The 24,253-nt window shown below is 46.7% G+C and overlaps 1 protein-coding gene across 1 annotated transcript in view; it reads right to left on the reverse strand.

Annotated features, from left to right (window-relative positions):
- The window catches only part of NHSL3 (NHS like 3), a 50,620-nt gene extending 34,544 nt beyond the window's left edge, over positions 1-16,076 (reverse strand). The window contains exon 1 of the mRNA XM_075853106.1: positions 15,479-16,076. Coding sequence (XP_075709221.1) covers positions 15,479-15,653 — 175 coding nt within the window. The 5' untranslated portion in view covers positions 15,654-16,076. The remainder of the gene's footprint in view (positions 1-15,478) is intronic.
- Between the last annotated feature and the right edge of the window lie 8,177 nt (positions 16,077-24,253).

Raw genomic sequence — 24,253 nt, forward strand, 5'->3', positions numbered from 1 at the left:
GACACCAAAGAAGTCCTACATCCAAGAGTATGAAGAGGTGATTAGAGTAGCAGAGTGGAGGTTGTATGTGTGGCGTATCTGGAGTAGGGTTATCTTGATACCAGAATTTGGACTTCGATACCAATACTTCGTGTAGCATTGCTATTTGATACCTAAAGGATACTTTCCTCTTTGCATCCCGGCGTTCATAACTTTTTTATTTTTTGGTCGACGTAGCTTTATTTTTTACGGGACAAGTAGTACTTTACAAAGTCCAATCTTTATGAAGACCAATCTTTATGAAGACCAATCTTTTATGTTATGACATATCCTAGTGATGTGCCATAACGCAAATTCTAGCGACATGCCATAACATTATGTGATAAAAATAGCCCTTTAAGAAAGACAGAAATTTATCTGAAGAAAACAACGCATATTGCATTGACTATAGTTCGTATATCATTCTAAAATGAGGTGTCCAAACACATAAAATTACAGCTGTTTTTTAAAAGAAGAACAAGAAACAGACCTATTTTTGCCATTGGGGAATGGAAGACCCATTAAGGCATGGTGAGTGAAAATATTGTAAAAGATGCATGTAAAGCTAGCCATGTACAGCATAGAAGAGTTGTTAAATCTGCTATTTTTTTTTTCTTTTAGCGGAACACTCTTCATACATATTTTAGTTATAGTGGTTTGCCTCAGAAATTAAATTTACGCCTCATTCACATGACAGGGTCCGAGTCCTGGCCGGTTTGCATCCGTTCCGGGCCGTGTTGCCGTTTTTAACAGCCGATTTTGACCCGTTTTGCATCCATTTTTTTCCCTGTCCGTTTTAAAATCTGATGAATTTCATTTAAATTTGTTGCCACACACAGCCCTTTGTAGATAATGCCACCCTGCCCCCTGCAGGTAATGCCACCCAGCCCCCTGTAGGTTGCACCCATCCCCCCGCCCCACATTCCAGGAAAAGTCACTGACTTCAAATGTCCATATATGGACAGTGTAGTCACTCACTTCTCCTGTAGCGGAATCCCCAATACCCGGCCGGGGATTGGGGATTCCGACTCCTACAAGGAGCAAAAAAAGACCCTCCTCCTCACATGCACTCTGCACTGTGAGGAGGAGGAGGAGGAGAGAGAGCGCGCGAGCGACGGAATACATGGCCGTCACTCGGGATACAGTCCGGTGATGGCCGTGTATTACCCGGCCCCATAGACTTCTATGGGGGCCGGGTAAATGGCCAAAAATAGGGCATGTCGCATTTTTTGACGGCCAGGTTTCCCGGGCCGTCAAAAAATCGGTTGTGTGAATAGCCCCATTGTTCCTAATGCAGCCGGGTGACGGCCGATTTATGGACGGCCGTCACCCGGCCGGGAAACCCTGTTGTGTGAATAAGGGCTTACAGGGGAATAGCATCAGCTCTCTGGGTGTGAATCATAGTGTCACATGACCATGGACAGAATTTTATCAACAAGAAGTAAACAATGAATGTCCCTACTGAATCACAACAAGCAATGATCCTGAAAACCATGAAGAATTAATACAGAAAGTAGATTGGAAAATTGTATAGCTTTTAATTATACAAAAAATAACATTTGCTGAAACTGGACAACCCCTTTAATTTAAAGGGGGGCACTTACCAGGGACACGGCGCCAGGTAAGTCTGCATATAACAAGCAATGTAACGAGCAAGTACCTGTCACACTACAGTGGATGGGATTGGGAACACAAACTTATTTGCAGTAAGGCCCCATGCACACGACTGTGCCCGTGATTACGGGCAAGGCCGGCCAAAGACTGCAGCGGACAGACATCCGCATTTGCGGGCCATGTTCTCATTATAAAGTATGGGAGCACAGTCCGTAAAAGCAAAACATAGGACATGTCCTATCTTTTGTGGAGCCTTTTCTATGGCACAGACACCTTCCCGTAAATATACGGGAAGGTGTCTGTGGGCCATAGAAATAAATGGATCCATAATTACAGACCAAGGCCTCATGCACACGAACGTATTTTTTTTCCTCCCGTAAATACTGGTGTAAATACGGGTCCTTGGTCACACGTATTCGACCCGTATTGCACCAGTATTTATGGACCCGTTTTCGCTGCAAAATTGAACTGCACTAATCGGCAGCCCCTTCTCTCTATCAGTGCAGGATAGAGAGAAGGGACAGCCCTTTCCGCAGTAAAAGTAAAAGAAATTCATACTTACCCGGCCATTGTCTTGGTGACACGTCCCTCTTTGACATCTAGCCCGACCTCCCTGGATGACGCGGCTGCAGCGGTCACATGGGCTGAAACGTCATCCCAAGAGGCCGGACTGGAGGAAGAAGCAAGGAGTTCTGGTTAAAGAGGCTCTGTCACCAGATTTTGCAACCCCCATCTCCTATTGCAGCAGATCGGCGCTGCAATGTAGATAAGAGTAACGTTTTGTTTTTTTTAAAAACGAGCATTTTTGGCCAAGTTATGACCATTTTTATATTTATGCAAATGAGGCTTTCTAAAGTACAACTGGGCGTGTATTATGTGCGTACATCTGGGCGTTTTTACTTCTTTTACTAGCTGGGCGTTGTGAATAGAAGTGTATGATGCTGACGAATCAGCATCATCCACTTCTCTTCGTTACCACCCAGCTTCTGGCAGTGCACAGACACACAGCGTGTTCTCGAGAGATCCAGTTGATTCTGCAGCAGCATCAGCGTTTGCAGGTAAGTAGCTACATCGACTTACCTGCAAACGCTGATGCTGCTGCAGAATCAAATGTAGCCTCTGGTGCCGATGTGTCCTCGCTCGTCCGACACGATGCAGGACCTGGGGCAGGAAGTGACGTCACAGCGTGATCTCTCGAGAACACGCTGTGTGTCTGTGCACTGCCAGAAGCTGGGTGGTAACGAAGAGAAGTGGATGATGCTGATTCGTCAGCATCATACACTTCTATTCACAACGCCCAGCTAGTAAAAGAAGTAAAAACGCCCAGATGTACACACACCATACACGCCCAGTTGTACATTAGAAAGCCTCATTTGCATAAATATAAAAATGGTCATAACTTGGCCAAGAATGCTCGTTTTAAAAAAAAAAAAAAGTTACTCTTATCTACATTGCAGCGCCGATCTGCTGCAACAGGAGATAGGGGTTGCAAAATCTGGTGACAGAGCCTCTAAGTATGAACGTATGAACGTTTTTTTACAGGTTGATCTATATTGTGATCGGTAGTCACTGTCCAGGGTGCTGAAAGAGTTACTGCCGATCGTTTAACTCTTTCAGCACCCTGGACAGTGACTATGCCCTGTAGTCGCCTAGCAACGCTCCCGTAATTATGGGTGCACACACGTAGCCACCCGTAATTACGGGTGCCCCATATACTTCTATGGGCCTGCCCGTGCCGTTATTCCGGCCTGAAATAGGACATGTTCTATATTTTTCAACGGCACGGCACCTTCCCGTAAGCATATGGGGAGGTACCCGTGGCCAATAGAAGTCCATGGGCCCGTGATTACGGGCGTTTTTACGTTCGTGTGCATGGGGCATAATTCTGCGGTCGTGCGCATGGAGCATAGCTAAAATAACAAGCACCGAAGCAGCCTGTTTTAAGACTTGATTCACACAGCGCATTTCGTGGCGTTTTTTGATGCAGTTTTTAGTGCAGCCAGACGTTACATTAAAGTCTACAGTAGAATATCAAATGCACTACACACAACTGCGTTTTTATTTGTGTAAATTTTGTGGGGTTTTTTTTCAAACGCAGCCTGGCGTTTTTCCAGATGTGTTTCACATAGGCTTCTCTATAAGACTTCAAAAAATGCCATAAAAAAGTCATGCACAAAACGACACCACATAAAAATGCCATAAAAACTCTGTTTTTGATGCAGTTTAAAATGCCAGAAATGTTGTGTGTGTGAAGGAGGACTAATAGGTTTAGGATTAATTTGAGAACACATAGGCTGCAATATTGAGCCTGCTGCTGCAGTACCACACTATAAATACTGGGTGACGTGGAGAGGAACCATTCACATTTTTTCTTAGTGCTATTGATTTCAAATATATAGACTTTCAGAATATACATACATACACGTAGTTATCTTCAGATCTCCACTCCCCATTACAACATGGTGATTTGCATTGATAATATCTATCTCAAACGAATGTTGAAACTATTCTTAGACATTTTTATTTAAAAAGCTGGCCATGTACAGCCAGACATATTGTAGATCTTCACTGAAAATTCCGCCGGCAACATGTGACAAATCCCTACGTTGATTGTCAATTGGCATACTCCGGGAGAAGACAAGTTATTGTAGCCTTTTTCAGCCAGACGGTTCATTCCAGGAGCCAATTTGTTTCTTTTGGTAGCCAAGCAATAATAATGTGCTATACTATACTATATAATGGAGACACTTTGGATGGATGTGCACTGAAGTGAAAGCCCAATAGACAATTCCCATGCTTATAAGCAGTGGGTAAATGGGCAATGAGGTTTGCTTTTACTAAGAGCTTGTTCAGATCAGCGTTCAGGTTCCGTTCAACCTCTGCATCAGAGGAACCGAAGAACAGAAACTATCACTTCTGTTTGCATTACCATTGATTTCAACGGTAAGGGTATGTTCACACGGCCGAAAAATCGGAAGCAGAACGCCTCCAAACATCTGCCCGTTGATTTCAATGGGAAAACGCCATTCTGTTCCGGAGGAGACAATTTTTCGCTGCGTTTTTTAATCGTAAAAAAAACGGCCGCGAAAAAGAAGAAGTGCAGGTCACTTCTTGGGACGTTTTTGGAGCCGCTTTTCATTGACTAATCGAAAAAAGCTCCAAAAACGTCAGTAAAAAAAACACTGCGAAAATCGCGAGTGGTTTAAAAAATGTCTGAAAATCAGGAGCTCTTTTCCCTTGAAAACAGCTTTGTATTTTGAGACGTTTTTGAGTTTGTGTGTGAACATACACTAATGCTTCGGTTTCAGTGTGTTTCCGTTTTGTAGTTTCCATTTTTTTCACGGAAACAAAAGTACTGTCGACTAAACAAAAAACCCCAGAAACTTTACAGAATGGAACCAAACGGAAACATTACCATTGAAATCAATAGTAATGCAAACAGAAGCGGTAGTTTCCTTTCGGGTTTGCTTTCATTGGTTCCTCTGATGGAGAGGTTGAACAGAACCGATAAGCGGAAGCCAAACACTGATGTGAACAGGCCCCAAGAGACAGGCTTCTGGGGAATTATTATTTAAAATTATAGCTTAAGTGAAAACAATACAGTCGCTGAAAAAGTTGAAGATCATGAAGATCTCCACGAGATTTCCGCATTGTATCCCCACCATAACGTTTTTTTTCACAAACTGCAAAGTACCCTAAGGGTATGTTCACATGGAGTGTTTTCAGACGTTTTTCGGGCCATAAACATCCTGAAAAACGGCTGAAAAATTGGAAGCAGAACGCCTCCAAATATCTGCCCAGTAATTTCAATGGGAAAAACGGCGTTCTATTTCGACGGGGGTTTTTTTACGCGGCAGTTTTTCAAAACGGCCACTAAAAAGTAGTGTGTCACTTCTTCAGCCGTTTTTCAAAGACGCTATAGAAAACCAGCTCCAAAAACGGCCGTGAAAAACGTGAGTGGCTTAAAATACGTCTGAAACTTAGGAGCTGTTTTCCCTTAAGAACAGCTCCGTATTTTCAGACATATTTTATTTTGTGTGTGCACATACCCTAAGGGTATGTTCACATGCAAAACTAAAAACAGCTGTAAAATATTGAGCGGTTTTCAAGGGAAAACAGCTTCTGATTTTCAGCCGTTTAAGCATCTAACGTTTTTTGATGCGTTTTTTACGGCCGATTTTGGAGCTGTTTTTTTTATGGACACAATGAAAAACGGCTCAAGAAGTGGCATGCACTTCTTTTTATGGGGCGTTTTTTCAAACGGCCACATAAAAAAACGCCCCGTCGGAATGAAACTCAGTTTTTCCGATTTAAATCAATGGGCAGATGTTTGTAGGCGTTCAGCTTCAGTTTTTCAGCCGTTTTTTGGGGTGTTTACAGCCTGAAAACGGCTGAAAATAAGGCATGTGAACATATTCTTAAAGTTTACGCTGCTGCATATATTACATATTATTCCTCTCTCCTTTTAAAGAGGCTCTGTCACCAGATTTTGCAGCCCCTATCTGCTATTGCAGCAGATAGGCGCTGCAATGTAGATTACAGTAACGTTTTTATTTTTAAAAAACGAGCATTTTTGGCCAAGTTATGACCATTTTCGTATTTATGCAAATGAGGCTTGCAAAAGTCCAAGTGGGCGTGTTTAAAGTAAAAGTACAACTGGGCGTGTATTATGTGTGTACATCGGGGCGTGTTTACTACTTTTACTAGCTGGGCGTTGTGTATAGAAGTGTCATCTACTTCTCTTCACAACGCCCAGCTTCTGGCAGTGCAGCACTGTGACGTCACTCACAGGTCCTGCATCGTGTCGGCACCAGAGGCTACAGTTGATTCTGCAGCAGCATCAGCATTTGCAGGTAAGTAGCTACATCGACTTACCTGCAAACGCCGATGCTGCTGCAGAATCATCTGTAGCCTCTGGTGCCGATGTGGCCGACACGATGCAGGACCTGTGAGTGACGTCACAGTGCTGCACTGCCAGAAGCTGGGCGTTGTGAAGAGAAGTAGATGACACTTCTATACACAACGCCCAGCTAGTAAAAGTAGTAAACACGCCCCGATGTACGCACATAATACACGCCCAGTTGTACTTTTACTTTTCAACACGCCCAGTTGTACTTTTGCAAGCCTCATTTGCATAAATACGAAAATGGTCATAACTTGGCCAAAAATGCTCGTTTTTTAAAAATAAAAACGTTACTGTAATCTACATTGCAGCGCCGATCTGCTGCAATAGCAGATAGGGGTTGCAAAATCTGGTGACAGAGCCTCTTTAAATGTTTATTATAAGCTTAACCCCTTAACTACCGCCAATTTGCCTTTTCACAATGGCCGTTAAGGGTACTTATGCCAGAGCGCCGCCTTTTCACGGCTCTCTGACATAAGCCCGGCATGGGTGTCCAGTGCCGGCTAAAGTGGGTATCCAGATGTCTAAATCGCGAGTGGCTTAAAAAAACTTCTGAAAATCAGGAGCGGTTTTCCCTTGAAAACAGCTCTGTATTTTGAGATTTTTTTTATTTTGTGTGCACATACCCTTACACTGACAGGCAAGAATACTCTGAAATACAGAAGTATTGCAGAGTATTATAAAAGCGATCAGAAGATCACATAGTGAAGTCCCCTAGTGTGACTAAAAATAAAGTGATCAAAAAGTATAATAAAGTTAATAATAAATAAAAATTCCAAATAAAAAAAACACTTTTTCCCTTATAAAATACTTTAATATGAAAAAACAAAAATGAAAACATTACACATATTTGGTATCACGTTGTCCGTAACGACCTCACCTATAAGTGATTAACCCGCACGGTGAACGCTGTAAAAAATAAAATATAAAACAATGCCAGAATTGCTGTTTTGATTACATTCTGCCTTCAAAAAAATTGGATAAAAAATGATCAAAAAAAGTCGCATGTACTCCAAAATGGTACCAATAAAAACTAGAAGTCGTCTTACAAAAAACAAGCCCTCATAAAGCTGCATCGGCGTGAAAAAAAAAATAATTATGGCTCTTAAAACATGGCGACACAAAGACAAATACATTTTGAAAAAAAAGTGTTTACTGTGTAAAAGTATTAAAACATACACAATCTATATAAATTTGGTATCGCCACAATCTGAATAACCCACTGAATAAAGTTATGTTATTTATAGCACACATTAAACGGCATAAATCTAAGACTCAAAAAACGAGTGGCAAAATGTATGGGTTTTTTTCCATTAGCCCCCCCCCCCCCAAAAAAAAAGTTAATCGATAAATTATTTGTACCCCGAAATGGTGCTATTAAAAAATACAACTTGACCCGCAAAAAAACAAGACCTTATACAGCTGTGTCGACGCAAAAATAAAAAAGTTATAGCACTTGGAATGCGACGATGGAAAAACGCAAAAAAATCGCTTGGTCATTTTGAAAGGGCATTTTTCTCATAGTCCAGAGTGAAGTGTTTGGATATTATGGAACACAGTGATTATTTCGTATAAACAAGTCTGTACTTGATAGTGACAGGATCACAATGGGAGCAAGTAAACAGAATCAAAAAGGGAATCTGTAGACCAAATCTAGAAGGTGCCCAATAACAAAATAATGATGTTCTGTCACTCTATATTAGAAAGTAGAAGCTGAGAATACCTTCTCCTAATTCCTAATACCTAGTGATGCATCCACTTCTGCTTTGCACTAGTTTTCACAAGGCGAGTAGAAAACCTGCTCATACCGCTCTCTTTTTTTCATCAGCCTGGGACTGCATTCCATAATCACTAGGGACGGTATGATGGACGCTTCCAAAGCAATTCACTGGAATGTGTCAAAAAAAAAAAAAAAGGGCCGGATAAACAAGAACTCATTTAATATATGAAGCCTATATATATCTGCCAAGTAATCCCACTATGTTGGTACTTTAGAATAGAAGGGTTTCACACCACTAAATACTTGGGTTACTGGTGTGATGCGAGTGCATCTATTGCATACACAAGGTAATATATACCACGTCCATGGCTGTAACGACGGAGATACTTACTAAGGCCTCATGCACACCGTCATTGCCCGTCATACGGCCGCTAATGACGGATCCGTGAAACACGGACCACACACAGATGGCTTCCGCGTGCAGTCCGTTGTTTCAACGGACCAAATGAATCAAATGGCCGAGACAGTTCCGTTAAAAACAGACAGGAGTAGGACCTGAACCTTTTTTTGTCGGAACGGCGACACTGTTCCGTTAAAACAACGGAAGTGGGCATGGCCCCATAGAAATGAATGTGTCCGTGTGCTATCCGTTAAAAAAAATGGATAGCGCACTGAAGAAAATAACTGAAGTGGGCCTGAGGCCTTACAGTCATGGCTATGTAAGCACTCCATCCCAACAGCAATGAACACACGTTAATCTCTACTGTTATCGGTGGCCGCTTTGTGTCACGATGTATATTGTAAAGTGTGCCGATAAAGCAGACGTGAAAACCACTAACAGAGTGTTGTTCCTTTCTCGTGAATGATGGGGTATCAATGACAGTGGCCACTGAAACCTGCACCTTTACATCCATTGAATGCAATGAGAGTGCAACCAAATAATATTTCCTAGAGAACCAAAATGATCAAGATGCTGACTCACACGCAAGACCAGAAAGTTTACTATGAAGGTAGCTGGTCCACTGTAAATGAAGAAAGTATGTTACACCTGGAATGTTTGTGGTTTTTGCTAAGGATGGCATACTCTGCCATATAAACACTGTCAAATGATCAAACATTACGACGTCAGTCTGTAAGTCACATGTGGTTGTGTCTGTCGTGTTTTCCTCTCCAAACCACAAACCCAGCTGAGTCAGAATGAGATAAATAGGGATAAGATATACAGCCAGCACAACAGAATGAACTAGCACATGCCCTTGACCTCTACAGTGTGCAACCTGTGTCTGACAGCAACCCGATACGATGGCTGATCATCGCACCTCCCAGGAAGGAATTCCTATAAAGTTTAACGCACTGTTCACAAGAGTCGTAATGAAAATGTTTTGGTAAGGCTTCGTTCACATATGCGTCGGGACTCCGTTCATGGCTTCTGTCAGGGGAACCCATGAACGGACTACAAACCAACCATAGGTTTCCGTTTGCATCACCATTAATTTAAATGACGGATCCGGTGTAAATGGTTTCTGTCGCTTTGACAGAATCAATACCGTAGTCTACTGCACTATTCATTCCGTCAAATCGACGGAACCCTTGCACAACGGTGACAAACGAAAACCATTTGCACCGGATACGTCGCCATTGAAATCAATGGTGATGCAAACGGAAACCTATGGTTTCCGTTCGTGGGTTCGCCTGATGGAAAGCTCCGACGGAACCCATGAACGGAGTCCCGACGCAGATGTGCACGAAGCCTAAGCAGTTAAAATGGTCCTCTGCTTTGGACAACCACTTTCCATATAGAGGTAGTATAGGGGGCTCCCAGATCAGTCCTCATTCTTTTTTTGCCAGAACAGAGAAAAAGCTGCAAAAGACCTGCTCTTGATCCCAGGTGATAAGACTATTGTAAGGATCTAATATGTAAAATACATATTAGATCCAAGTCTAGTAAAAAGGATTATTTGAATAACAATCACTGCTTGACTTAAACTTTGGACATGCAATCTTTCACAATAGGGACTACTGAAAAATGGATCACTCATGCTGAATATTTTTGGTAGCCTTTGCCTGTTTGTGACAAAATATTGTTTGTTAAAATGACCATGCAAAACTAAAATGGTGTCAGAAAACCTGAAATTTCGCTCAAAAGTATCAGTGCATAATTCAGTGTACACCTGTATATCTACGGCAGGGGTGAGCAAATGACACTAGACTTTCGGAGTCAGACCATTCCCTGAGACAATTTGATTTCTATAAATCCTAGCAATATGGACCTCTGTAGACCGTATTAGATTAGAAAACAACCCCAAAAATTAAGAAATGGCTACCTGGCTCCTGGGATTAGTCCAGCCCTGAAGTATGGTGTCTTCACCAGACATTGTACTCTAATTTGCAAATGGTGCTATTGGCTGTAGTACCGGTCATACAAACAAATAGTCATCTGTTAGCTGCTAGACTTTATAGGCTATATCCACCTTTGCAACTATTTTATATTTCTACAATGCATCTAAAGTACAAAATGAAGCAACTTTAGGCTGTGTCCACATCACCGCCTGTGTCCGCTGAGGGGTTCCATCGGAGCAATGATTGGAATTATGGGGACGAATGATCATTAACACCATCTTTTGTCTCTACATCTTGTCGGCAGCACATCCCGTTTACATGGGAAGATGTGCAGCCGACAAGCAAACCATTTTACCGGCCGCATAATGTTGATAAACGAGCGTTGGCTTGTTCTTCGGCTGATCGCTCCCCTGTTTACACATGGCAATGATCGTGAATTACATACAAATATGAATTCATACAAATAGTCGTTCACCCGATCATTGGCCCGTGTAAAAGAGCCTTAACTCACATTCCATATCCCTGATGAATCAATAACAACTTTCCACAAAACTAAATTGTGTGTAATATATAGCGCGCAGTGTCTCCATTGAACAAACTGGATTTGCAGATTACAGATATGGTAAAAATGATGTATTTGAAGCTTCTGCTTGGTGCCTAAAAAACAGTGTTGGAAAAATGCTACACATTATGTACAGTACCTAGCACACAACAATAGCTCTGAGCAGATGCTGACTGTTGCTAACCCCACCCAGGCCAAAATATTGTGCTCGGTTTGGCATGTCGCACCATAATTATACAATCTCAGTACACACAATGGGAAATGAAAGACAACATGTTGTATCGAGTTAAATGAAGATTGCTGGAACAACTCCTGCAAACAAAACTTCCAGCTGTACGGATAACAGAACACATAATACAGCACTGTGACCTGTGATATCACCCAGCATGTGGAACACCGCTCCGGGGAAATGGGTGTGTAACATATCCAGGAAGGAAAGTGCCATAATGGGAACATGTATGGGATTTTCCATAATCAGTACAGGCATAGCCTCTACACGTTTACATATGTATGGGAGGGAGTACATGGACACTCATGCATAACCTAGGCAGCAGGATGTCAAGGTATGTCCTCTCCCCGGTTGCTAGCACCCTCAGGCTAGATCATTGTTTTGACAGGAGAGTTCTAGGACTGGATTTCTGGGTCCACTTTGTATGCAGACAATGGGTAATTACTGTAGTCACATAATGGGTAGCATGCATTACTTATTATGTCAAATACAAGCTCCATATTGAGAAGGGATGTGTGCTATATACAAATACAAGTCAAGCAAGCTAGAAAGCTTTTAAAGTTATCCCCAAGTATACAGAATAAAAGAGAAAATAAAAAGATTTTTCCTTTTGAAAAAGATACCTATAGGCATTCAAGAGATTTTCTTAGTAGAATAAAATGAAAAAATCCTCTTTAAATATATGTTGTTCAGCTTTAGCCTTTTCGGATTTATCTATTGCCACCAATATGGCTGCTGTTACAGCCCACATATGCATTTCCTACTTACATCTGTTTCTAGGAAAGCTAGATGGCAACCAATAAGGCAGAAATGAAAGTCTCATAAGCTGTTCTGTCATCTCTATTTTTGGGAAAGCTGGGTGACAACTAAGATTGCGGCCAATACAGCCCCCATAGGCATTATGAATAAGATCTCCTATAGACTGCACTAAGAAATGGCTGAGTTTTTTTTTACAACTAGACAGAGGACAGGTCAAGGACTTACATTTAGACCCTGTTCACACAGACTTTATTGCAGGCAGAAAAAAAATCTTCCTCAGAATTCCTTCAGGAATTTTTAGGCAGATTTTGACCTGTCTGCATTTTTTTTGCCATGGTTTTCACAGCGATTTTTCGCCCGTGGCCATGAAGCTAATGCAAGAACCGCGGGCAAAAAACACTGCGAAAAACGCTCAGAGACGAGCGCCGCGTGTTTTTTCTGCAAATCAAAGGGAGGTCAGAGGCGGAAACCGCGGTAAGAAACGACATGCCTCTTTTTTCCCCGCGAGCGGCTAAAAGCCGCACGCGGAAAACAACACCTCTGCCTCCCATTGAAATAAATGGAGGGCAATTTCGGACTTCGTTTTCCACATCAAAATCAGTGCCATCAAACTCAGTGTGAACAGAGCCTCAGGCTAGATTTAAACAGTGTTTACTTGCGTTTTCTGCAATTTTTTTTGCACGTCTTTTTCCACAAAAACTCTAGTTAGATGTTACATTAAGGCGCTGTTCACACAGAGTATTTTGACGAGTTTTTTGGTGCGGAAACCGCTCCGCAAAACTCGTCAAAAACCGGCCGAAAATGCCTCCCATTGCTTTTAATGGCAGGCAGAGGCGGTTTTCTCCCACGAGCGGTAAAACCACCTTGCGGGAGAAAGACGGGACATGCCCTATTTTCACGCAATTACGCCTCTGACCTCCCATTGACATCAATGGGAGGCAGAGAAAGCGTATTTCGCAGAGTTTTTTGCCCGTAGCACTCAATGGGCGCGAGCAAACGCCGTGCATGAAGGTCAAAATCTGTCTCAAAATCCCAAACGGAATTTTGAGGCAGAATTTTCCTCCTGCAAAAAACTGTGTGAACACAGCCTAAGGCCCCATGCACACGACCATAAAAACTCCCGTAATTATGGGCCCATAGACTTCTATTGGCCACAGATACCTCCCCGTATGCTTACGGGAAGGTGCCCGTGCCGTTGAAAAATATAGAACATGTCCTATTTCCCTCCTGAGATGACGTTTCAGCCCATGTGACCGCTGCAGCCAATCACAGGCTGCAGCGGTCACATGGTCTGCCGCGTCATCCAGGGAGGTCGACTGGATGTCAAGACAGGGACGCGTCACCAAGACAATGGCCGGGTAAGTATGAATTTCTTTTACTTTTTCTGTGGAAAGGGCTGTCCCTTCTCTCTATCCTGCACTGATAGAGAGAAGGGCTGCCGATTACTGCAGTGTAATTTTGCAGCGAAAACGTGCCCGTAAATACGGGTGCAATACGGGTCTAATACGTGTGACCAAGGACCCGTATTGACGCCAGTATTTACGGGTGGACAAAAATATGGTCGTGTGCATGGGGCCTTAAGTCTATGGTAAACTATGAGAAAGCCTTCATCCTCAGCATTTTAATTTGTGTTGGGTCTTTGGAGGTTTTTTCAAAATGCATCATGCTCCTCAGCTACGGTGTTTTTCCCCTCAGTTTCTCTATCGAGCTTTATTTACAAAATGATACTACATTTTAAAAAAGCCATAAAAACCGTTTGATACTCATGCCGTTTTTTAAAACGCTGGGAAAAAAAAAAGGTGGGTAAAACGAGGCGTAACTGGAGATTTTTCATTTTGGCGGGACATGCTCTTTACATCAGAAACTTGCTGCCTACAGAAGAAGAATGTACATCCAGCAGGATTAGGCAGTAGTATGAGCGCACATAACATGTCTTGGCCCAACCTGGATATAACAGTGTGTAGATCCACACGTACAAGCCTGAACACAGGCCTGCATAGCCCCAGGTAGCCCGACTCATACGCCTCAGTAACACGAGCCCCTGATATCATGTTATAGGAAACTGTATAAGGCTTGGAAGTTGCCTGTCCCCTGGTTTACCGACAAGCTTAGTACTACCCACTTTTACTCTTTAAAGGGGTCTCAGGTTTTTTGAGAAATTCCAGGAACCTATAGAATAGTGATGATTAAGCCGCAACGGTTTTATCCATACTAACGACGTCACATGACCACTTTGCCCGATTGCTGTAGGTTGTAGCAACATCTATTAGTAACATGATGCGGTGGACAACAAGGTCATGTGACAGACGCTCACTATGAAAGAAACATCACTTAGACCTAGTCATCTGATGGAGAAAGACTGGTGGAAAAATTTGAAGTACTTGACCCAGACGACCGTTTTTAAACGGTCACTAATGTTGGTCTGTGCATTATATTTCTCACAATATCACATTATATGGGGCACAGCACACACTATGGATCTGTCTTGTGTGGGCAGGGACGATGACCGGCCTGAAATGTTATTTGTGCCAGTTACTGGCATAAAGAAATTCCATTACATGCAAATATCTAACCAAAAGAGATAACTGGCAGAGCTAGAGTCCCCTGGTGGTATTCCTCCATCGATATGCAGCACATTGCGAGTGACAGCTCTCCTGGCATCTTTTTTTCGGAACATGGCACATGGACACGGTTTTTTTTTATACTGCGCTATTAATAATGAAGTATGGCTTTTTGGCAGAAAGTAAGAAGTTATTTTAAGCAATGTTTAGACTCTTCTTCGAGAATGCATGTTTGTACAATCCCCGATACTTCTCTACAAAAGTCACAGACAGAAAGCTGCCGGACACGGCCATTTTCCTGCCACCTAGACTTGTATAATTATAAAGAAAGTGTTTATGTAACTGATGCCAAGTTGAAAGACTAGTCAGTCACTGGCACTATTGAGCTTTAATATATATATATATATATATATATATATATATATATTAAAGTGTTACTATACAGAATATAATCAACTGAATGTACTGGCTCACATTCTTGTCAGGTACATACACACATCTGTGAGGCCTGGCACTCTTTGGGGTATGGGCTGTGAGGCCTGGCACTTCATGACCTACACAGGATTCAGTTGCATCCTGTCAACACCCTGAGATCTAGCAAAGTATATACAGGGTATAGGACAAGTGATTAAACACGAGCATGGCAGCTCAGGTGTACATATCGCGACAGTAGCAGAGTACCACAGAACCGGACATCATAATACTGTAACGCTGCACATGGAAGCATATGGGTAAACGTATTAAAACACCTGTGCCCATCTTATTCTCTCACCTTTGCCCTCCCGCTGCTTGGCCGCTGACTTTTTCTTCTTGCGCCCCCTAAGCCAGCTCAGTGCCCGCCGAAGGGTGCTAGGTTTGTGCTTTTTCTTCTTGGGTTCCAAAGCGCCCAGATCTTGGACATGGGGCGCAAGGTCGTTGTCTGGGAGAAGGGCGGTTTGGGTAGACATTGCTCACAAGGCGGGGGGCATGGTGGCACCAGGACTGGCAGGCTGCTTTTTCTGGTGTATAATTCAGATGCGGGCGACTCCCTGCAGCATTAGGGGTGTGTTGTACTCCACGTGTCCGGGGCAGCGGTGTAACCCCCCGCGGAATGGCAGCACCGGGCTCTAGATGCCCCCCAGTGTCCCGGACTGTGACTTGTGTCTCCCCGCTGCCTCTCTGCGGGCTCCTCCTCCCAGCGCTTCCGCATTCCAGCCCCGGAGGCGGAGCCCGGCACACCTGGGACACCGAGCTGGGGACACCAGGCCCCATTCCACTCACAGCGCCGTCCCGGTATATGAGCATCACAAGCTCGGAACGCCTGATTATCGGGATTCCGCTGCCCACATGGCACAGAGTTTCCCGGGTCGTTCAGCTATGCTTCTGTTATGATGAGCGAGAGCGTCTCCCCTTCTCCCTACTCTGCACCAGAGTCCGGCAGTGACAGGTGCCCGCTGCTGCCCCGTCCCTATCCCGCTCTTTACCGTTACACCTGCTCATACAGTGCTTGTACACATGTAGTCACATCAGAGGATATACTGCGGTAAATCTCTAGTGACGTGTACAAGACGGGTATATGACCGTACGCTGCATTTGTATGCCCTGTAGATACGTGTAGGGAAAGTGTTGCGACAGTCATGGAAATGGACAAGGGAAGTGTTTCATTAACCCATTGTGCCCACGCTCCTCCCTCAGTAAACACGACCCGTTGTCATAACATTGGGCTTGTCCTAAAATCGCTTCGAGCTACATGAGAGCAGCAGGAGAGAATAGCGCTATTGTGAGGCACATAGTGGGTTGGTCACATACATACACAGAGCTTTACTGGGCCAGGTCACTGGAATATACACACAGTACACAGCCTTGTGACTAAAATATACACTGATATACACACTGCACACAGGTCACTGAAATATACTGATATACACACACCAGGGGCGTAACTAGGAAAGACTGGGCCCCATAGCAAACTTTTGACTGGGGCCCCCCCTCCCCTGGGTGTCACACAACCCCCCCCCCCCCTTGTAGATAGTGCCATTTTTACAGCCCCCGCTGTAGATGACGCCATACAGCCCCCCTGTAGGGAACACCATACAGCCCCCCCTGCAGGGAACGCCATACAGCCACCCCCCCCCCCCCTGTAGGGAACGCCATACAGCCACCCCCCCTGTAGGGAACGCCATACAGCCACCCCCCTGTAGGGAACGCCATACAGCCACCCCCCTGTAGGGAACGCCATACAGCCACCCCCCCCCCCCCCCCCGTAGGGAACGCCATACAGCGTCCCCCCCCTGTAGGGAACGCCATACAGCGTCCCCCCTCCCAACAAAAATGTGACCTACAGTGTGTCCTACAAAATACATGTATCCCCTCTCCACAGGATCTCCACAGGACAGGGGATACATGAGTGATCGCTGTCAGCGATAGGGAGAACGGGGGACTGAAAGTCCCCTGAACTTCTCCATGACTAACCTCTGACTTCCGGCGTCTGCGCAGCTCAATAAAAATGAAAGGAGCGCTGGTCACGCATGCGCACAAGCACGACCGGCGCTCCATTCATTTCTACGGAGCTGCCGACACAGACCCCGGAAGTCCGAGGTTTGTGATGGAGAACTTCAGGGGACTTTCAGTCCCCCGTTCTCCCTATCGCTTCCAACGATCACGCATGTATCCCCTGTCCTGTGGATGTCCTGTGGAGAGGGGATACATGTCCTGTGGAGATCCTGTGGAGAGGGGATACATGTCCTGTGGAGAGGGGATACATGTCCTGTGGAGATCCTGTGGAGAGGGGATACATGTCCTGTGGAGAGGGGATACATGTCCTGTGGAGATCCTGTGGAGAGGGGATACATGTCCTGTGGAGAGGGGGGGGATACATGTCCTGTGGAGAGGGGGGGGGATACATGTCTTTTGCGCCTTCAGGACCAGACACCGTGTAGCCATTTTTAGCACGTGTTAGTTAAATGGCTATAACGTTTTTATTTGTTGGGCTAACGACATGATTTTTACGACGTTTTTTTCCGTAGACAATGCAGGTTTCTTTTTTTATCGTTTTTATACACACCTTTTTTGCTATTTTAGAATTTTTATTCATAAAGTTTCAAAATAATAGTAAAAAAATAAGCTTTTTTACGTTTGAGCTATTTGTTTTTGGTAATAACATAGTTTTACCCTAAAATAGACCTTTTATTTGTGATCGTCATTGTCTACCGTAAATTTTTATATATTACATGTCTATATTAGCGTAATTGGGTCAGTGCTAGCGTTACAACAATGATTGGCGGAGGGAACGTTTTTTTTTTGGGGTGGGTATTTTATGTGTATTTATTATTTACATTTTTTTTGCACTTTATTCTTTTTTTATTACTATGGTCTGTCCCCCAAAGGTCAAAAAAGACCTTTGGGGAACTTTATATATTTTTTTTCTTTCTTTTACACCATGTTTTTCCACTGTAACTGGAGCTGCACAGCAGCCCCAGTTACAGGTGAAATCAGCCCTCTCATAGTGACGATTGTCACTAATAGGGCTGTGCTGGGTCTAGTAAGACCCAGCAGCAGTCTGCCACTAACGGCACCCGGCGATCATGTGACCAGTCACATGATCACCGGGAGGAATAGAGACAGCGCCGCTGCTGCTGTCTCTATTCCTGTACACAGCGCGCATTCAGCGCTGTGTACAAGTCATCAGAGAAGACAGAAGCAGCGAAAGCTGCTTCTATCCTCTCCTCAGGGTCCCCGGCAGTCACTGACAGCCGGAGACCCGACATTCAGCTGCCCGATCGCGCGGGCAGCAAGTTAAAACCCGAGCCGTAGAAAGTCTATGGCTCAGGTTTTAAGGACCCGTCCCTGACCGCTGGCCGTAAAAATACAGCCAGCGGTCGGGAACCAGTTAGTGGCAGAGCGGGGAGATACCTCCCCGCTCTGCCGTAGTGCTCAGTGGCGTCCCGCTGTAGCAGCCATAGCGGCTGCTAGCGGAGCCTCCGGCCATGGTGGGGGCCCGTGCTGGCGGGCGACACGGGCCCCCTCATGCCGCGGGCCCCGTAGCAGCCGCTACTGCTGCTACGGCGGTAGTTACGCCACTGATCCAGCCTTATTGTGAAGTAGAAGTGTCTGGAAATAACAACTGCCATCAAGCGGAAGACCATGAAATCTCACAAAGTAGGGGCACCGAGTGCTGAAGCTCATGGCGCATATAAAATTCTAGGTCCTCTGTTGCACCACTTAATCTGCCTCTCGAAGTGACATCAGCACAAGAACTGTGTGTCGGGTGCTCCATTAAAAAGGCTCTGTCACCAGATTTTGCAAGCCCTATCTGCTATTGCAGCAGATAGGCGCTGCAATGTAGATTACAGTAACGTTTTTATTTTTAAAAAACGAGCATTTTTGGCCAAGTTATGACCATTTTTGTAGTTATGCAAATGAGGCTTGCAAAAGTCCAAGTGGGCGTGTTTAAAGTAAAAGTCCAACTGGGCGTGTATTATGTGCGTACATCGGGGCGTTTTTACTACTTTTACTAGCTGGGCGCTCTGAAGAGAAGTATCATCCACTTCTCTTCAGAACGCCCAGCTTCTGGCAGTGCAGATCTGTGACGTCACTCACAGGTCCTGCATCGTGTCAGACGAGTGAGGACACCGGCACCAGAGGCTACAGATGATTCTGCAGCAGCATCAGCGTTTGCAGGTAAGTAGCTACATCGACTTACCTGCAAACGCCGATGCTGCTGCAGAATCAACTGTAGCCTCTGGTGCCGGTGTCCTCGCTCGTCTGACACGATGCAGGACCTGTGAGTGACGACACAGCATGATCTCTCGAGAACACGGCTGTGTCTGCACTGCCAGAAGCTGGGCGTTCTGAAGAGAAGTGGATGATACTTCTCTTCAGAGCGCCCAGCTAGTAAAAGTATTAAAAACGCCCCGATGTATGCACATAATACACGCCCACTTGGACTTTTACTTTTAAACACACCCACTTGGACTTTTGCAAGCCTCATTTGCATAACTACAAAAATGGTCATAACTTGGCCAAAAATGCTCGTTTTTTTAAAATAAAAACGTTACTGTAATCTACATTGCAGCGCCTATCTGCTGCAATAGCAGATAGGGCTTGCAAAATCTGGTGACAGAGCCTCTTTAAATAAGTTTCCATTGTCAAGCAGTTGCATTCAAGCCTTGGGTCACCATGATCAATTCCAAGCATTGGCTGAGGCGTGTAAAGCATGCGGCCACTGGACTCTGGAGCAGTGAAAATGTGTTTTCTGGAGTGATAAATCACATTTCCTTATCTGGCAATCTAATGAATGACTCTAGGTAAGACGGATGGCTAAAGAATGCGACCTACTGGAATGCATAGTGCATACAGAAGAGGCTGGACGCAGCTGCAGGCTTGAGGGAAGCCGACATGACCGTCCTGGTAGGGAAAGGGTTAATGTTAAGAGGTGAGGGAAAGGTGAAGGAGCTGAAGGAGGGACGGGGAGGAGCTAGGGGGGACGGGGGGGCCGTTACTGCGCTTCCCGCTGTTTCTCGGCATTGAGCCGGAAGCAGCGGGAGGAGTAATACACAAGAAGCAAAGCTCCCCGTTGCCCGGCTTTTTAGTATGGCTGAGGCCCTGATTTTAGAGCGGCTGCGTGCCGCTGCTGTGCACCACGGTCCCGGATGGCTGGAGGAGACCGTGGCTGCATTAACGCGGATCCCGGACGCCGTTTCGCCACGTCGGGCACGGCGTTCGGGGTCTGTTGTAAGGGACAGGCTCCCCTCCCCCGGCCCCCCTACGAGCATGGCTATGGCGGCGGGGGGGGAGTCGGCAACAACCGCTCCTGCGCTGGGCAGGCAGAGAGCGGTAGCAGGGGTGACGGCGATGCAGGCTGTGTCGACCCGTCCCTCTCGGCGGTCCCGACCTCCAGAGCGCCTGAGTCCGGAGGTAGTCCCGCGGACACGGCGTCGCAGAGGGAGCCCGATCCCGGACGCTGCAGGCCAGGCAGCTGGGAGGACCGCCCCTTCCCAGGCCCTGCGTCCTGGCAGGAATCCCAGGCCGCGACGGGGTCCGGCGGTAAGCAGGGAGTCGCAGGCCGGGCTCCCTGTCACCCCTCCCCCATCAGATGGAAGATGTCGAGAGCAAGGTACGGCCGCCCCGCATGGTGATGTTCCGGCCAGGGGGCAGGCTTCGTCAGGATCGTCTAGACGGACGACTAGATCTGCAGCGACGTCGAGGCAACAGGTCCGGTCGGAAGTCTGGGTCCCGGCGGTCGGGCGGCAGGTTGCCGGCCCATCGGTCAGCGCGTCCTCATCCCCTTTCCGAAGAGGTCGTTGGGAGGGACAGTCGTCGGCGAGAGAAGAACTGGAGGAAGGTGAACTGGACGTCTATCGTCGAGGTCAGGATGGTCCGGCTGACGGGAACACAGCGCCTGTGCAGCCCGGTGAGTGTATAACTCCATTATTGTCTTATCCAGCGATTTTTATGTCGGGTGTCGGCGGGGGGGCTGCTAGCATAGCATCGGGGGCCGGTAGTGGCGCGGGCGGACGCGACGGAGCGGGTTTGGCAGATTTAGTGGGTTGCTTACGGGAGCTGGTGGGGCGCCTGGATAGGGCCGCGGCGCCGGTAGTAACGGAAGTGTCCCCTGCGGTAGTTTGGGAAGGCCCCAGGGAAGTGGGATCGTTGCAGGCGCGTCCTGTGGTGGCGGTTAGAGAGGCGGTCGCGGTGTCGGTGCAGACTGAGGCACAGAAGGACGGCGATCGAGTGCGCATGGACGATCGTGCTCGGGGGGAGGTGTATGTTTGTTTTGAGGGTCCGTTGGGGGCGCATTTAAAGCAGGAGGTGCGTGATCGGATCTGGAAAGATGAATATGTTGAAATTTTTTCTCTCTTGCCGCTGGCTAAATTCAATTTGGATAAGAGCAAGCGGGATGAGAGTAAAAAGGACGAGGAGGAACGGCGGCGGTATAGGCTTATCCCGCAGACGTTCGTTAATTGGTCGCAGGCGTTCGCCATATTGGCTAGTGTGATAGGGGAAAAGGCGCCGGAAAATTGTTCGGCGTTATTTTGTTATTTTGATGCTATTGGGGAGGCTCATAGGGCGTATGGGGGTCAGGCGTGGCTGCGATATGATGAGCAATTCCGTCAGCGGAAGGCGGTTCGGCCGGCGATTCGGTGGGACCAGAAGGATATTGCTCTCTGGTTACGGGTTACGGCTCCGGTTAGGCAGCCCTTTCCCGGGAGCGGTGGCCAGGGAGGCCAGACTAGTCAGAGTGGACCAAGCGGCGGGGGAAAGGCGGGGTTTTGCTGGCAATTCAATGAAGGCCAGTGCAAGTTCGGGGCCACGTGCAAGTTCAAGCACGTGTGCTCCGAGTGTAATGGGGCATCACACGGGGCGGCAAAATGTCTGCGGAAAAAGAGGTCCGGGAACCAGCACGGGGCTGGTCAAGGGGGTGTCGCCGGTGAGGGTGGAAAAGATGGCCCCTTATCTAAATGAGTATCCGGATAGGGCGGCAGCTAAGTTGCTTTATGAAGGGTTTAGTGTTGGTTTTGTTATTCCTCCGCCTCCTTATGAGGTTCCGGTTACGCGGAGAAATTTAAAATCGGCTTACTTGCATGCGGAAGTCGTGTCGGAAAAGTTGTTAAAAGAAGTTTCGTTGGGGCGCATGTCGGGGCCATTTGTGGAGTCGCCGGTGAAAGATTTAGTTGTGTCCCCTTTGGGTATTGTCCCTAAACGCGAGCCCGGAAAGTTTCGTTTGATTCAACATTTATCGTATCCCAAAGGTTCGTCGGTAAATGACGGGATTGATCACGAGTTGTGTTCCGTAGTTTATACCTCGTTCGATAAGGCGGTGGGGTTAGTGCGGGCTGCGGGTCCGGGGGCGCTGCTAGCAAAAACCGACATCGAGGCGGCGTTCAGGTTGTTGCCGGTGCATCCAGAAAGCCAACGGCTGTTGGGTTGTTTTTGGAATGGGGCCTTTTACGTGGATCGGTGCCTTCCGATGGGGTGTTCTCTTTCTTGTGCATACTTCGAGGCGTTTAGTAGCTTCGTGGAGTGGGTAACGAGGGGAGTATCCGGGGTCGATTCGTTGATCCATTACTTAGATGATTTTTTGTGCGTTGGCCCGGGGGGTTCGCCGGTTTGCGGTAACTTGCTTCATGCCCTGCAGAAGGTGGCGAGGGATTTTGGGATCCCTTTGGCGCCGAAAAAAACGGAGGGCCCGGTAGCGACGATTTGTTTCTTGGGAATCGAAATTGACTCGGTGGCAATGGAGTGTCGGCTCCCGGCGGATAAGTTGGGTGCTTTGAGGCTGGAGGTGCGACGGGCTTGTAGAAGGAAGAAAATGTCGCTGAGGGAGCTTCAGTCGCTGCTGGGGAAGTTGAATTTCGCCTGCCGGATTATGCCGATGGGGAGGGTGTTTGGTAGAAGGTTGGCGGCGGCAACGGCGGGAGTGCGGGCGCCGCATCATTTTGTGAGGCTCAAGGAGGAGCACCGAGCTGATCTTCAGGTTTGGGATGACTTCTTGGGCCAGTACAATGGTCGCTCGCTATGGATGGCCCCAGCGCAGGATACGAGTGATCTGAATATTTTCACGGATGCGGCTGGGGCGGGTGGCTTTGGAGCTTACGGGGGAGGTCCGTGGTGCGCAGGTCAATGGCCGGCTAGCTGGGTGTCCAGTGGATTGACGCGGAATCTGGCCCTGCTCGAGCTGTTTCCCATCGTGGTGGCGGCTACCATTTGGGGGGACAGGCTCAGGGATAAGAAGGTCCGTTTTTACTGCGACAACATGGGGGTGGTGCTTGCCATTAATAACATCACGGCGTCCTCTCCTCCGGTAGTTCAATTGTTGCGACATTTAGTGTTGGTGTGTTTGTCGCTGAACGCGTGGGTGGTGGCGGTGCATGTCCCGGGTGTACGGAATTGTGTTGCTGATGCTCTTTCTCGCTCGCAGTGGGACCGGTTTCGGCAATTGGCCCCGGGAGCGGAACGTCTCGGTTTGGCGTGTCCGGATCATCTATGGGATCTGGTATCGGTCCCGTAGAGCAGCTGTTACAAAGGTCTTTGGCGCGCACGACGTGGAGGGCTTATGCTGCTTGTTGGAGGCAGTGGGAGGAGTGGGTAAGAGAGTTGGGTGATGTTAATACGGATAGAGACAGGTTGGTGGCACTTTTGTATTGGTTAGGGGATGCCTGGGAGGGGGGGTTTTCAGTAGCGAAGGTGAACCGGTTTATATCCGCGGTGGCGTTTGGGCTTAAGTTGCGGGGCTTGCGGGATGTATCGAAGGAATTTCTGGTATCGCAGGCTTTGAAGGGGTTGCGCAGAGGTAGGGTGGAGGCGGATAGTAGAAGGCCGGTGTCGTTTGCTTTGCTGGGTTTGTTGGGCGGTTCATTGGCATCGGTATGTCGTTCTTCAGATGAAATGGATTTGTTTCGGTTGGCTTTCTCGTTGGCGTTCTTCGGAGCATTTAGAATAGGTGAGTTGGTGTCGCCAAGTACTAAACAGGCAGGGGGGCTGAGATCTGGGGAGGTGAGCCTTTTTGCAGATCGGTTGGAGGTATGGTTGCGTAGATCAAAAACTGACCAATTAGGGAAGGGGAAAC

The sequence above is a fragment of the Rhinoderma darwinii genome, chromosome 2 (genome assembly GCF_050947455.1).
Source record: "Rhinoderma darwinii isolate aRhiDar2 chromosome 2, aRhiDar2.hap1, whole genome shotgun sequence".
Lineage (NCBI taxonomy): Eukaryota > Metazoa > Chordata > Amphibia > Anura > Rhinodermatidae > Rhinoderma > Rhinoderma darwinii.